Source organism: Gadus macrocephalus, chromosome 3 (assembly GCF_031168955.1).
Source record: "Gadus macrocephalus chromosome 3, ASM3116895v1".
Classification (NCBI taxonomy): domain Eukaryota; kingdom Metazoa; phylum Chordata; class Actinopteri; order Gadiformes; family Gadidae; genus Gadus; species Gadus macrocephalus.
In genome coordinates, this window is record NC_082384.1 from 1,201,327 (window position 1) to 1,214,888 (window position 13,562).

The 13,562-nt window shown below is 45.6% G+C and overlaps 1 protein-coding gene across 1 annotated transcript in view; it reads left to right on the plus strand.

The window, feature by feature from the left end:
- LOC132453326 (zeta-sarcoglycan) overlaps positions 1–13,562 on the plus strand; it is a 607,697-nt gene that overhangs the window by 192,375 nt on the left and 401,760 nt on the right. Inside the window, exon 2 of the mRNA XM_060046170.1 lies at positions 8,597–8,806. Coding sequence (XP_059902153.1) covers positions 8,597–8,806 — 210 coding nt within the window. The remainder of the gene's footprint in view (positions 1–8,596; positions 8,807–13,562) is intronic.

Sequence of the window (13,562 nt, forward strand, 5' to 3'; positions counted from 1 at the left end):
TGTATCAGTAGGGTTAGGTGATGACGGTAGTGTATCAGTAGGGTTAGGGGATGACGGTAGTGTATCAGTAGGGTTAGGGGATGACGGTAGTGTATCAGTAGGGTTAGGGGATGACGGTAGTGTATCAGTAGGGTTAGGTGATGACGGTAGTGTATCAGTAGGGTTAGGTGATGACGGTAGTGTATCAGTAGGGTTAGGTGATGACGGTAGTGTATCAGTAGGGTTAGGTGATGACGGTAGTGTATCAGTAGGGTTAGGTGATGACGGTAGTGTATCAGTAGGGTTAGGTGATGACGGTAGTGTATCAGTAGGGTTAGGTGATGACGGTAGTGTATCAGTAGGGTTAGGTGATGACGGTAGTGTATCAGTAGGGTTAGGTGATGACGGTAGTGTATCAGTAGGGTTAGGTGATGACGGTAGTGTATCAGTAGGGTTAGGTGATGACGGTAGTGTATCAGTAGGGTTAGGTGATGACGGTAGTGTATCAGTAGGGATAGGTGATGATGAAGTAGTGTATCAGTAGGGATAGGTGATGATGGTAACGTATCTTTAGTGTTTGGTAGTTTGGGTTTGGGTAGGATAGAGGGTTAGGTGATGATGAGAAGCAGCAGGTTAGGTGATGATGGTAGAATATCAGTAGGGTTAGGTGATGATGAGGTAGTGTTTGGGTAGGATGGGAACTTATTGAGGACAGTGTCTCCGGGGGAACGTTAGTATTTGCAGCAGGCCTGTGAGTATGCACCTCCACTGTGACAGCCTACATCACCCTCACCTCTTCCTCAATCAATACCACTTCAATACCTGGTCTCACTTCCCCCTCTCCTCTCCCCACTTCGACTCTGGCACTCGAAAGATGAATGAAAGCTGCAGTGCAGGAAAGTGCCAGAGGAAACATTGTATTTGGGTTTCCACACAGAACTCCGGATGTAGCTGAGAATGTACCCTAGACACCAAGCCTACTAGTTTGTTTGTTTGTTGGATTTTTGATCGTTTCGTTGTTTGCTAATCAGAACAAGGCTTGCATTAGCCTAGCCCTAGGTAACGGTATCGTTTTTTCTTTTTTGGAATTTGCGGGACTACAACCCTCCTCGATTAATCACAAAATGGTGGAGTATGGCCGACCAATTCCTATGGCACCTTCTGATGTACCAGCTTCACTTCCGTAGATCAACACACCCTGGAGTCCACACTTGCGCAGGGTTTGGAGTCAGTGATACCGAGTTCCACGGCAAAACTTTGAGCTAAAGGCAGAGATAGATAATGCATGTAAAAGGACAAAAGGCAGTGGCTTCTTTGAGAAAACAGACAATAAGAGCAGGTCAGGGACAGGCCACCCTGAACCTCAGCCGTGTGACGTCCACTGTGATGAAGGTCATCATCGCCTGGCTATTAGCTTCCTTCCTGTATGTGGCCGCTTACAGTCCAACATTAAAACACAACTTGCAGTGGCAACCGGTTTTCCAAACCGGCGCGAACAACTTCTTTGCCAACTTCTTTGCCACATTTCACCCAGTTTCCTGTCCTCTTACCCGATCTCCTGTCCTCTCACCCAGTTTCCTGTCCTCTCACCCGGTCTCCTGTCCTCTCACCCAGTTTCCTGTCCTCTCACCCGGTCTCCTGTCCTCTCACCCAGTTGCCTGTCCTCTTACCCAGTTGCCTGTCCTCTCAACCGGTCTCCTGTCCTCTCACCCAGTTTCCTGTCCTCTCACCTGGTCTCCTGTCCTCTCAGACGGTCTCCTCCCCTCTCACCAGGTCTCCCCCCCTCTCCCCCTGTCTTCGTTCCCCCCCTGGGCTCTGAGCCCTTGATCAGAGAGGGTTAGGTCTCACCCCCTTGCATTGTCGTCGTTCCAGGAGATTCTCTCAGATGTCATCTTTAGAAGATTTGAAGAAACACAACCAAACAGTCAACCTTTTTTAAACCCAGGGGTCGCTCATAACAGGAACGTCTGCTTCTTTCTTGTACCAGGGCATGAGCAGCAGACTCATTGAAACTAGTCAAGTCTACTTACTTTGGCATTATACAGGAAAGGAGCAAATCCATAATGAGCCTTATGAGTCCCTGTGTTTGTCCTAAGATGACACAAAAGTGTTTTTGCTTTACTTTTAAATGCCACAGGACTTAAGTTGATGAATATAGCTGACCAATAACAATTACAAAAAAGTTATTAAACAAACCCATGACCTACCTATTATTCAGATGTTGATAAAATATGTATTTTAAAATTAGAAAGGACAGATTTTTTGTCATGTTGCTCCTCTCCAATGCTTCTATGATCTTTAGCTTTGGCTGTTATGTATTCTCTCCACATCATCTCTCCACTCCTCACAATTCCTCTCTTCCTCTCTTCCTCTCTCGTCTCTACTCCTCACAGAGTAATCCTCAAAGATAAGAGCCATCATTTTTTCACTGAAATGTCATTCAGGATTGTGTGTTTGTGTGCATGTTTGTGTATGTGTGTGTGTGTGTGTGTACCGTGCATATATATATATATGATTATGGTATTTGATAAGCAAATTGAGCTCATCTATCTGTCAAGGATAGTTGTAGAGTTGTACCTCCTGCACATCAACGTGATACAGAACATTTTAGAACAAAATGCAGGCAGTTCACACGCACGCACGCACGCACGCACGCACGCACACACACATATGCACGCATTAGAATCAGCATTATATAAATAACTGGTGTGTTAAATTACATTTATCTATCAATATATTGATATTTTTATAGATCAATTATAAAAATAAGTAGGCAGACCCGGTGTCGTTATCGTAAGGCCTTCCTTATACTGACGTTGTCAACAGATGGGACCGACAATCTTATTTGCAACCTTTGTGAAACCACAGAGAGATGGACGGTTGTCGATCTTCCTGTGTCAGCAGCGCAGTGATTGGCTCAAAGTGACAACCCCTGCCCCAGCCCATATCCGGCCCACCAAGTCGCAAATATGTCTGCCTTTGAGAATTATGACCGCATTTTGGTTTGGGATGTCCATCCAATAAGTGCATGGGTTGACGTTGAGAGGCAGGTCATGTGCACCGGGGCAGCATGGGATTGATTGATTTTATTGTTGCCATTTCAATTAAGGAAATGCAGCAGAGAGAGAGAGAGAGAGAGAGAGAGAGAGAGAGAGAGAGAGAGAGAGAGAGAGAGAGAGAGAGAGAGAGAGAGAGATAGGGAGGGAGGGAGGGAGGGAGGGAGGGAGAGAGAGGCTGATGGGGGAGGGCAGGATTCGACTGAAGCAAGAAACAGAGAATGGTAAAATGCAAAGATACATTTTATAACATTAACACCTCCTCTAAGTCAGGACACCAGACTACGATATATACTTATTTAAATTTGGGTATGTATTTGTGTTTATACTTTTATCTATACATATATATATATATACTATTTATATATAAATATATCTAATTATACATACATATATATATTCTGTTTATGTGAGCATGGATGTGATAAGTAAATACAATGTAAAAAACAATTGGGGACGGGGAGTGAGTTTGGGTTGCGAGTGTTGAGGTCATAGATTTACTTTACATCCTGTCCCAAAGCCTCTTTGATGCAGAAGAGCGGCTCTTAGGAATCTGAGAAAAAGATTGGGGACATCGTGCGATGCAGATAGCGTCAGCATTTCTAAGGGGTTTCATATCAATTGCCGAGGTAAACAGGGGCCTGTTTGACTCGCTGTTAGCCTTGGGGCGGTCAGGAGGTCCCCTTTGTCTACGCCGCACCAAGAATGGACAGGCCAAGATTTAGACGGTGGGATTGAGTTGAACGATGCTGAGTGATTCACGTCCAGCAGACCCAGGGGTCAAAAGGTCGAGCCTCATCAGCCTGAGTACAGATGGAACACGTCTCCGTTCCTCTCCCTAATCAATGCTTCAGTCTTCGGTCATCCTGGGCTCAGACTTCTGCTTCTCTCATCAGTCCATGGTGAGCCTCTGCTAAGATGTTAGAGCGATAGAACCAATCAGAGCTGGTTGGGGGGCGTTCCAGGTAATGACCAAGAAGGAGCTCTGCAGTGTTCAATTAGCGCCCATATTTAGAAATCAATGGTTGCCTGCCAACGCCAGAGTGGTCTACGTGGCAAACGCAGAATGAGATATCTGGATCTCTTGATGACTCACTTGATGGACTAGTGATTTTCTGGGCATAAACACTTGAGTATGACATGCTCGTACACTCCCTTCTTCCTGTACCCAAACACACACAGACAAACACACAGACACACACATACACATATACAGCAGAAAAGGGGTTACATAACTGAATATTAGCATTATGAATGCAGAACAACTTTGGCTACCGGGCCTGTTTGTCTCTCTACCAGCCCTGTCTGTCTATCTTGGGCCCTGTTTGTCTCTCTACCGGGGTGCACATGAGATGTTGCTGTGGGTACCAGGTCTGGGCTCTCTGGCCAGTCACAACTCAGTGACTTAATGCACGTGAACAATCTGGAGTTCTTGAAAAGCAGCAACCAGCAGTGGGATGGCCAGCATGGACAAGAAAATGTCACTCTGAGCGGATTTCTTTCCCAGTACACCTCTGATCACAGGTCATGCAAATTGGATGACATTGTGTGCTTGTTTGTGCGTGTGTGTGTGTGTGTGTGGTGTGCCTGTGTCCATGTTTGCACGTGTGTGTGTGTGTGTGTGTGTGTGTGTGTGTGTGTGTGTGTGTGTGTGTGTGTGTGTGTGTGTGTGTGTGTGTGTGTGTGTGTGTGTGTGTGTGCATGCGTGTTTGATTGATTGAAATCTTTATTGAACAACAATCAACAAGAGGTGTTCAAAAGGATAAAAAATAACACAATAAAGCCAAAAGGCTTGTTTCAGAGAGATTTAAAATGAAAGTAGGAGGAGCTCAACAATTTAAGGTTGGAAGGTAAGCCATTCCCCAAGACAGCTTGCTGAGTATAGGAAAGAGTACTTTCCCATACAGCTGTTAAAACGGCAGAGCCTTTAATCAGTGGATATCCCCCTGGTGGAATAATTGCGTGTGTCGCTAATTTTAGAAAAGTAATTCTGTAGGTACTTATGGTTATTAAGGTTATCAAGGTAATTTGACCAAAAATACAGACCTAATTTTTTTATTTTTGCCTCATCCACCATTCACTGTACATCATTTATAATTAGTGTAAACTCTTTTAAAAGAACAGGCAGTTTGGTTATTTTAAACTCACTTAAGATTTCATTTCTCAAGTGAATGGTGTCAAGATATCATTATTTATCCAAGGCCGAGATCTGTTTAATCCTGGTCTCTTTTAATGGGGCTATCTTGTCAAGTACTTCCAAGAAAGTAGATTGAAAACGATCCCATGCTATATCAAACTCACATATGTTGCTCATTTCCATCCAGTTTATATTATTAAGTATGTTCTGAAAGTTGTTATCATGTAATAATGTATAATGTAATAATATCATACCCTTTTTATAAATCTGCTCTTTAGAGATTTTTGACATTTGATCAGAGCCCTCTTGAAGGTCCCATGGCTTGAAAATGTCACTTTATGTTTTTTTTTAACAATAATATGAGCACCCCAGCCTGCCTATTGTCCCCCTGGTGCTAGAAATGGCGTTAGGTGTAAAATGAGCACTAGGTATCCGGCTCCACCTACGAAAAAACGAAAGCTCAGACGGGCCGATTTGGAATTGGCCCCATATGTCGTCATAAGGGGCCAGGTTACCTCCCCTTTTATATGCTTGGCCCGCCCAGAGAATTAGGCCCGCCCAGAGAATTAGGCCCGCCAATGAGACAATGAGCTACGACCGTGCGAGCACCTCATGTGTGTGTCGTGAATGCACACACTGTAACGCAAGTGTCTAACACTTCTTTGTTATTTGGATAACAGTTCTGCTGTTGGTGTTATGGCGCATAACATGCAACACAATAACGCAAGCTTGAGTAAAGCTCCCATTTAGTGAAAAGACAATACTGCGTTGGGTTCTTTGTCCTCTCTGGTACTTCCACAACGAGACTTGTTGTGGGGATATCTCGGCAATGGTTGAGAAGGAATTTGGGAAAAGGAACATTGACTATTGGCCAGTGTTGTTTTTGATTTAGTTTTAGTTTTAGTCTTAGTCTTTTTGACGAAATGCTTCTTAGTTTTAGTCCCATTTTAGTCATTTCTATCTTTGAAAGTTTTAGTCTAGTTTTAGTCCGACGAAAACTCCAAAGGTTTTAGTCTAGTTTTAGTCCGACGAAAACTCAAAAGTTTTCGTTGCAAAACGTTTTACGACCACCCGCACCCGGCACCGCTGCTGCTGCCATGGTGTGTGTGTGTGTGTGTGTGTGTGTGTGTGTGTGTGTGTGTGTGTGTGTGTGTGTGTGTGTGTGTGTGTGTGTGTGTGTGTGTGCCTCGTCCACCAGCCTCTCTCTGTAGTGTATGAGTGTGTGTGTGCCTCGTCCACCAGCCTCTCTCTGTAGTGTGTGTGTGCCGTGTGCGTGCAGGCGCAGCTGCGCGCGAGCGAGGCTTTTAGTGTGTGATGGGGGCGTGACTGTTAGGACAAGCGTGACTGTTCGTCCACTCACTAACAATTTAGTCTCGTCTAGTTCTCGTCTGACGAAAATGTCTACATTTTAGTCTTTATATGGCTTTGGTGACGTTCGTCTTAGTCTCATTTTCGTCATGGAAAAAAGGGGTCTGACGACGTCATTTTCGTTTTCGTCTTGCCTGACGAAAACAACACTGCTATTGGCCTTGTAACATTGGCCATGTCTCCTCCACTGTACACAATTCAATTCAATTCAATTTTATTTGTATAGCCCTTAATCACCATTACAGTCTCAAAGGGCTTAACAGGCCAAATATTTGCGACACCTCCCTTTACCCATGCCCCCACACGGGCAAGAAAAAACTCCCTTGAAATCAGCAAGGAAGAAATCTTGAGAAGAAACGCGTTGTAGGGGATCCCTTCTTCCAGGGATGGTCAGGAGTGCAATGGGTGCCACAATTGACATACAGGTAAATACATGCCCATCATATTAAAATGGTGATGGGGTTCTGGCCGGTTATCCATGTGGAGAGTCCAGGCATCCAGTCCAGTACCCGCAACACGCTAGAACAGACAGAATAGTGAATTAGAACGGAAAAGCACATAGTGGAAATGTATAATGTAATAAGAAAAGCACAAGCAAACAGAGTGGTCTTCACTTCGCATCTGTCGTTTTTACACTCCAAATGCAAATGCATACACAGAATCCCGAGCCAAAAAAAAAAAGAGAGCCTAAAGAGCCCATGCACATGGAAAACGTTTTGGGGATCAAGAGTCAATAATGGCAACGCTATTAAAATTGTTCCTCAATAAAAAATCCTCAAAAATAAGAAGAGATATATTTTTCAAAACTAAAGGTTGTATGTAGTAGGACCATAAAGAGGTCATGCCTCTATGGACCGAGTTTTGGGGCTCTAGAGTCAATAATGGCGACGCTATTGAAATTGTTGCTAAATAAAAAATCCTCAAAAATAAGAAGAGATATTTTTTCAAAACTAAAGGTTGTAGTCGGACCATGAAGAGGCCATATCTCTATGGAACAAGTTTTGGTGCTCTAGAGTCAATAATGGCGACGCTATTGAGATTTTACCATTGTGGTCGTTTTCAGTTTTGCACTTTGTAGACGGTCCCTAAGCTCCCGGCTGAAAGCCAACAGCTCATAGAAGCCAATGCAAATCACCGTTCGCTAAAGACGTCTCGTTTGGATGAAAAGAATGTTGTAGCTGGTTCTCTGGGATACTACACTCAACTGTGTCGCAACAATGTTTTACTGATGATCTATTGAACCGCAAACTCCGAATCTGTCAATTTATTTCCAACTTTACGGAAAATTCCTCTCCGTTTATGCTTTGCTCACAGCTCTGGTGGTGACCCTACTCTCCTCTCCTGCTCTTAAATGGCCTTCTTCTGCTGTCCTCCCCCCTCACCTCCCCACCCACTAGGTGCTGCTCCTCCGTTCCTCTCTCCCCACCTCCCCACCCACTAGGTGCTGCTCCTCTGCCCCTTTCTCCCCACCTCCCCACCCACCAGGTGCTGCTCCTTTCTCCTTACCTCCCCATCCACTAGGTGCTTCCTCCCCTCTCGCTTCACACATTCTCTCTCCATCTTTTGTGCACTTTCTTCTCCTTCCCTTCAGCCGACGGCAAATACTGAAATGTAATGAATCACTGGTTCTCCACTTTGGCCTGTGACCCGGTTTTTAGGTCTACTTCAAGTTGCATTTTGTGTTACTAATTCCACACACATTGTTCTAATCTAATCAGCATCCGCCTGTAATGTCACTGTCCCAACGGACTCCCTCAGCAGTTAGCCAGTTTCCACCCAACATTAGCCTGTCTGCTCTTACCCACAGACATTTGAATGATTATTTATATAAAAAAAATATTTTTATGAATTATTTTCATCAAATACAACTTTTAAACAGTGTTTTCCCGCCCGTAACCCCATCATGCAAATGAGGCCAGCCCACCCGGGGACCCCACCCAGATGTAGGGTAGAGGAAGACCCCTGCTGCCCCGGGGCTCACTCTGTGCTTTGTCCGTCCTCAGCTGACCCAGGAGCAGTACATCCTGGCCTCACCCTGTGCTCTGTCTGTCCTCAGCTGACCCAGGAGCAGTACATCCTGGCGGCGCAGCCCAACACGCTGCAGCAGAGGGGGTCATCGATGTGTGGCGCGCCGGTCTACCCAAACGTGGGCATCTACGGCTGGAGGAAGCGCTGCCTCTACTTTTTCATCCTGCTGCTCCTGGTCACTATGATCGTCAACCTGGCCCTCACCATCTGGATCCTCAAGGTTATGAACTTCACCCCGGTAGGCAGCCCAGGGTCTGTGCGTTTCTGGGTGTGTGTGTTTGTGCGGTTGTGTGCATTTGTGGATGTGCATTTAGGGGTGTGTGTGTGTGTGTGTTTGTTTGTGTGTGTGTGCATGTGTATGAGGTTTGTGTGTTTGTGTGTGTAATTTGGTCTGTATGTGTTTGTACGGTCTGTGTGTGTGTGTTTGTGTATGTTTGTATGTGTGTGTGTGAGGTTTGTGTGTTTGTGAGTAATAATAATACATTTAATTTAGAGGCGCCTTTCAAGACACCCAAGGTCACCTTACAGAGCATATAGTCATCATAAATCGTTTAAAAAAAACAAGACATTGTGGAAAAAATAAATAAATAAACATAATAAATAAGAAATAAATAAAACGTGATGAGGGAGGTGAGGGGGATGGCAGCGGTGGGTTTGGTGGAGATGTAGACCTGTGTGTCGTCAGCCTAGCAGTGAAAATGGACCCCATGGTGACGGAGGAGTGTGCCCAGCGGGAGGAGGTAAGTGGTGAACAGGAGTGGACCCAAGACTGACCCCTGGGGGACACCCAGTGAGACACCTGAACACCTAGACTTGTGGTTGCTTAGTTGAACAAAGCAGTCAGTATGGGGGGGGGGGGTGTTTGTGTGTGTGTATGTGTGTGTGTGTGAGGTCTGTGTGTGTGTGTGTGTGTGTGTGTGTGTGTGTGTGTGTGTGTGTGTGTGTGTGTGTGTGTGTGTGTGTGTGTGTGTGTGTGTGTGTGTGTGTGTGAGGTCTACGTGTGTGTGTGTGTGTGTGTGTGCGTGTGTGTGTGTGTGTGAGGTCAATGTGTGTGGGAAGTCATTCTGTGTGTAGGTATGGGTGTGTGTGTGTGTGTGTGTGTGTGTTTGTGTGTGTGCATGTGTTTGTGTGTGTGTGTGAGTTGTGTGTATTGTGGCATCCCGCCACGTGGTCCTCGGCCTGGACGGGCCCGGGGTACCGTAGAGGACGGGGTGTACCACCCCCACCCACCAGCCGGCGAGAGAGAGCAGCCCTTTCGGCACCCCAATCAGGGTGATTGGGGGACACCTGGCCGAAAGCACGGTAGCCATGTTAAAAGGAGGCACAGCACAGCACAGCACGGGTCGGGTGCAGGAAGGAAGGGCTCGTGGCAGCAAGAGAGCCTAGAGGCCCACGGAGGCCCTAGAGACCGTGAGAACCCTGGTGGATTGAAGTGATTGTATAATAAATGCCTGGAATGGCTTTAACCTTCTACAAACGCGTCGTTTGTACCGGTAACCCGGCTCATTCAAGGAGCGGGTTACCACAGTATGTGTTGGTGAGGGTATGTGTGTGTGTGTGTGTGTGTGTGTGTTTGTGTGGGTTTAATTTGGTCTGTATGTGTTTATAAGGTCTGTGTGTGTGTGTGTGTGTGTGTGTGTGTGTGTGTGTGTGTGTGTGTGTGTGTGTGTGTGTGTGTGTGTGTGTGTGTGTGTGTGTGTGTGTGAGATGTGTAAGGCTGTGAAATTGAAGCACCCTGAATATGTTGGCTTCTATTATGACATTCTAAAGATGGGATCCCACCTTATGAAGACATCAATGACATAGGGCCCTATCTTGCATCCAGCGCAATTTACTTTCTACACCGACGCATGTGTCTTTGCAACTGGCGCGGAGCGTTCTTTTCCTTCCACAGGCATGCGTCGCTAAATTAGGCAATGATCTTGCGCCGCAAGGGGCGGTTCAGCAAAAGGAGGAGGCGTGTTCTGGCGCAAGCGTTCCCTGGTGCTATTTTGCAGTTTCAGAAAACAATTCCGCCACAAACCAGGAAATACCTGGTTCAAAGTCAGTGGCGCGTTTTTCAGATGCTATTTCATCTATTTCACTCTCATCTACCTAGCAACACATTCTTGGTAAATTATTTGGGAAAGGACAGCTGTTACAGCGGTAATAAGTTGTGCTTTTATATCAATGCATCTGCACACACCCATTTCCTTAACACAGACATCTTGTACAAGCCCATAACTTTAAGGATTGAAAAGCAAACATTGTTCTACCGTGAGTGTTAAAAAGAATGAATGAATGCGGGCACGCCTGTGTGTATGTGTAAAATAATTAATGAATGCGGGTGCGCGTGTGTTCATCCATCTGTTTAAACACACGCAAACTAAACAGGTAACGCATAATACAGTCCATGGCAATGTATATTAACGGGGGACACATGCATATTAGGGAACACAAGTCGATGATGATAATTAATACAATACTGGTATTGTATTATATAAACCCATTATTATTTGGCCATAAACTGAGCCATTTGAAGTTAAAAATGCATGTGGTCATGCATCTGTCTCATCGGAGACTGCAAACGCGCTGGCAAAATATCAACTTGTCAGATTAAAATGCGCTCATGGTTCTTAAAGGGGATGGGAGATGGCACTCTCATTGGTTTATTGCACGTTACGCCCAAACCACACCTACGGGTAATTAGGTTACTTCAGGGCAACCCTTTTTTTGTTTTGCGTCGTGCACAAGAATCATTTATCCGCAGGTAAAATAGCAACATCGCCATAGAACCGCCCACAAAGCTACTTGCGTTTGGCGCTTCTCACTTGCGTTTCAGACTGTTAAAATAGGGCCCATACTCTGTGTGTGCATGTGCAACCCTTTTTTTGTTTTGCGTCGTGCACAAGACTCATTTATCCGCAGGTAAAATAGCAACATCGCCATAGAACCGCCCACAAAGCTACTTGCGTTTGGCGCTTCTCACTTGCGTTTCAGACTGTTAAAATAGGGCCCATACTCTGTGTGTGCATGTGTTGGCACACAATGCCAACGCCTGCATGACACACGTGAATCTTAGCACAACCTAGCGTGGCCGTTTGCAGTGGAAACTTTTTGGCAATTTGTATTTCATGTTTTACGCTTTGTGCACAGCCACTTCATGGAATTATTTGTTGCCTCTCAATAAAACTCAATATTCCATAAGGCCCTGCGGTTATGGAAAAGGCACTGTGATCATATGCTAATGAGACAGGATTTAGTGATCTCAGTGACTGTTTGTAGCAGGCTTGTGTCGTTGTATCCAGGGATGAATCCATCCACTAGACTCTTCAGCAAGCGCCTCGAAAGACATGAAAGAGCAGAGCTCGCAGCAGCAGGAAACAAACTTTGTGGAAGTCAGTCAGGAACACGGACGGACAGAGGAGCAATGATTAGAATATAGATAGGGAGCCGTTCACAACCTTGCCTCTCCATTTGTCTTTAGTGCCTGGGCTTGTCCTGTGTCCCTATCAGTGTCCCTTGGATTCGAGTTGATAGACTCATCGCAAATTCCATGGTTTGTGTACATGCTGTATGGTACCCAATGGGGGCTCCCTCCAGCCCTACAGCTATTAAGCCAACCCCCTCACAGCTATGTCAGAGAGAGACATTCGTTCTCCAAAGAGCTTTTATAACCTCATGTTCCTAGGTGTGCTCAGAGTGAAGGGACAGATTTCTCTTCCATGTTGTGAGGTGCAGCTCAGAGTGGTCGTCAAGGAGCTCAGAGGAAAGGAGACGTGGTCGTGGTAGGAGATCAGGGACACGTTAATATTCCTGGTTGGAACGCGGCGTGATCACGGCTCTGAAGTAAAGATGCTGATTTGAATGTCCTTCTTTGTGGAATAGGCAGAGAATAAGATGTTTTCACATCAAAGAATGATGACATTTATTTGCCCTTCTCCTGTAACGCACCGTATCTCATGTTTAAAAGATTGTTTCTCCTCACCAAGCATCAACCAATTTTACCGCCCATTACAGAATGGTTTCCGATGAAAGATAACTGGGGCTGTAATGCACCAGTTATCTTTCATGTCTGTTCTGCTGTCACATTCAAATGAATGGGATACTTCCATTTATTCTATAAATGTGCATAATGTTAGATTGTTTGTGTGTGTGTGTGTGTGTGTGTGTGTGTGTGTGTGTGTGTGTGTGTGTGTGTGTGTGTGTGTGTGTGTGTGTGTGTGTGTGTGTGTGTGTGTGTGTGTGTGTGTGTGTGTGGTGTGTGTATTTGCATGCCTACATGTGTGGGTACATCCTTGTGTTGCTGTGCTTTGACTGGGTGCATGCTACTCTTTATAAGGAGCGTTTGCGTTGCATGTTTCCGCGTGACAGACTGAAGGAGAGAGATCTGTAGACAGGGAGGGAGGGCGAGATGGCGAGATGGACAGAAGCAGAGTGAAATCAAGATTCCTTTTGGATTCAACTGCAATTCAATTCAATTTTACTGGTCAGTAACTATTCAACATGTTTTATACCACTTTGCTGTTGGATGTAGGTGTGTGTGTGTGTGTGTGTGTGTGTGTGTGTGTGTGTGTGTGTGTGTGTGTGTGTGTGTGTGTGTGTGTGTGTGTGTGTGTGTGTGTGTGTGAGTGAGTGAGTGAGTGAGTGAGTGAGTGAGTGAGTGAGTGAGTGTGTGTGTGTGTGTTGATTTGTATTTGTATACGCTTATGTGTTTGTGGGTGTGGTGTGGTGTGTGTGTTTGTGTGTGGATGTGTATGCCCCCATGTTGTCCAGGCTGTTTGAACCACAGTTGCACAGGGTTGCGACTGGGAACAGTAAAGCCTCCCAAAAGTGGATCTGTGGCGTGAGCCACAGATCTCCATATCTCAGCCCATTTGTTATGAACCCAGTGGTAATCAAACCAAGGCATGCTGAGTCCGTCATGGGTGAATCAGGGGTTATGTGAAGCTATGAGTCACCGGGGCAACAGTACAAGTCCAGGAGAACCTATGAGAGGATGAGCCCACTGCCTG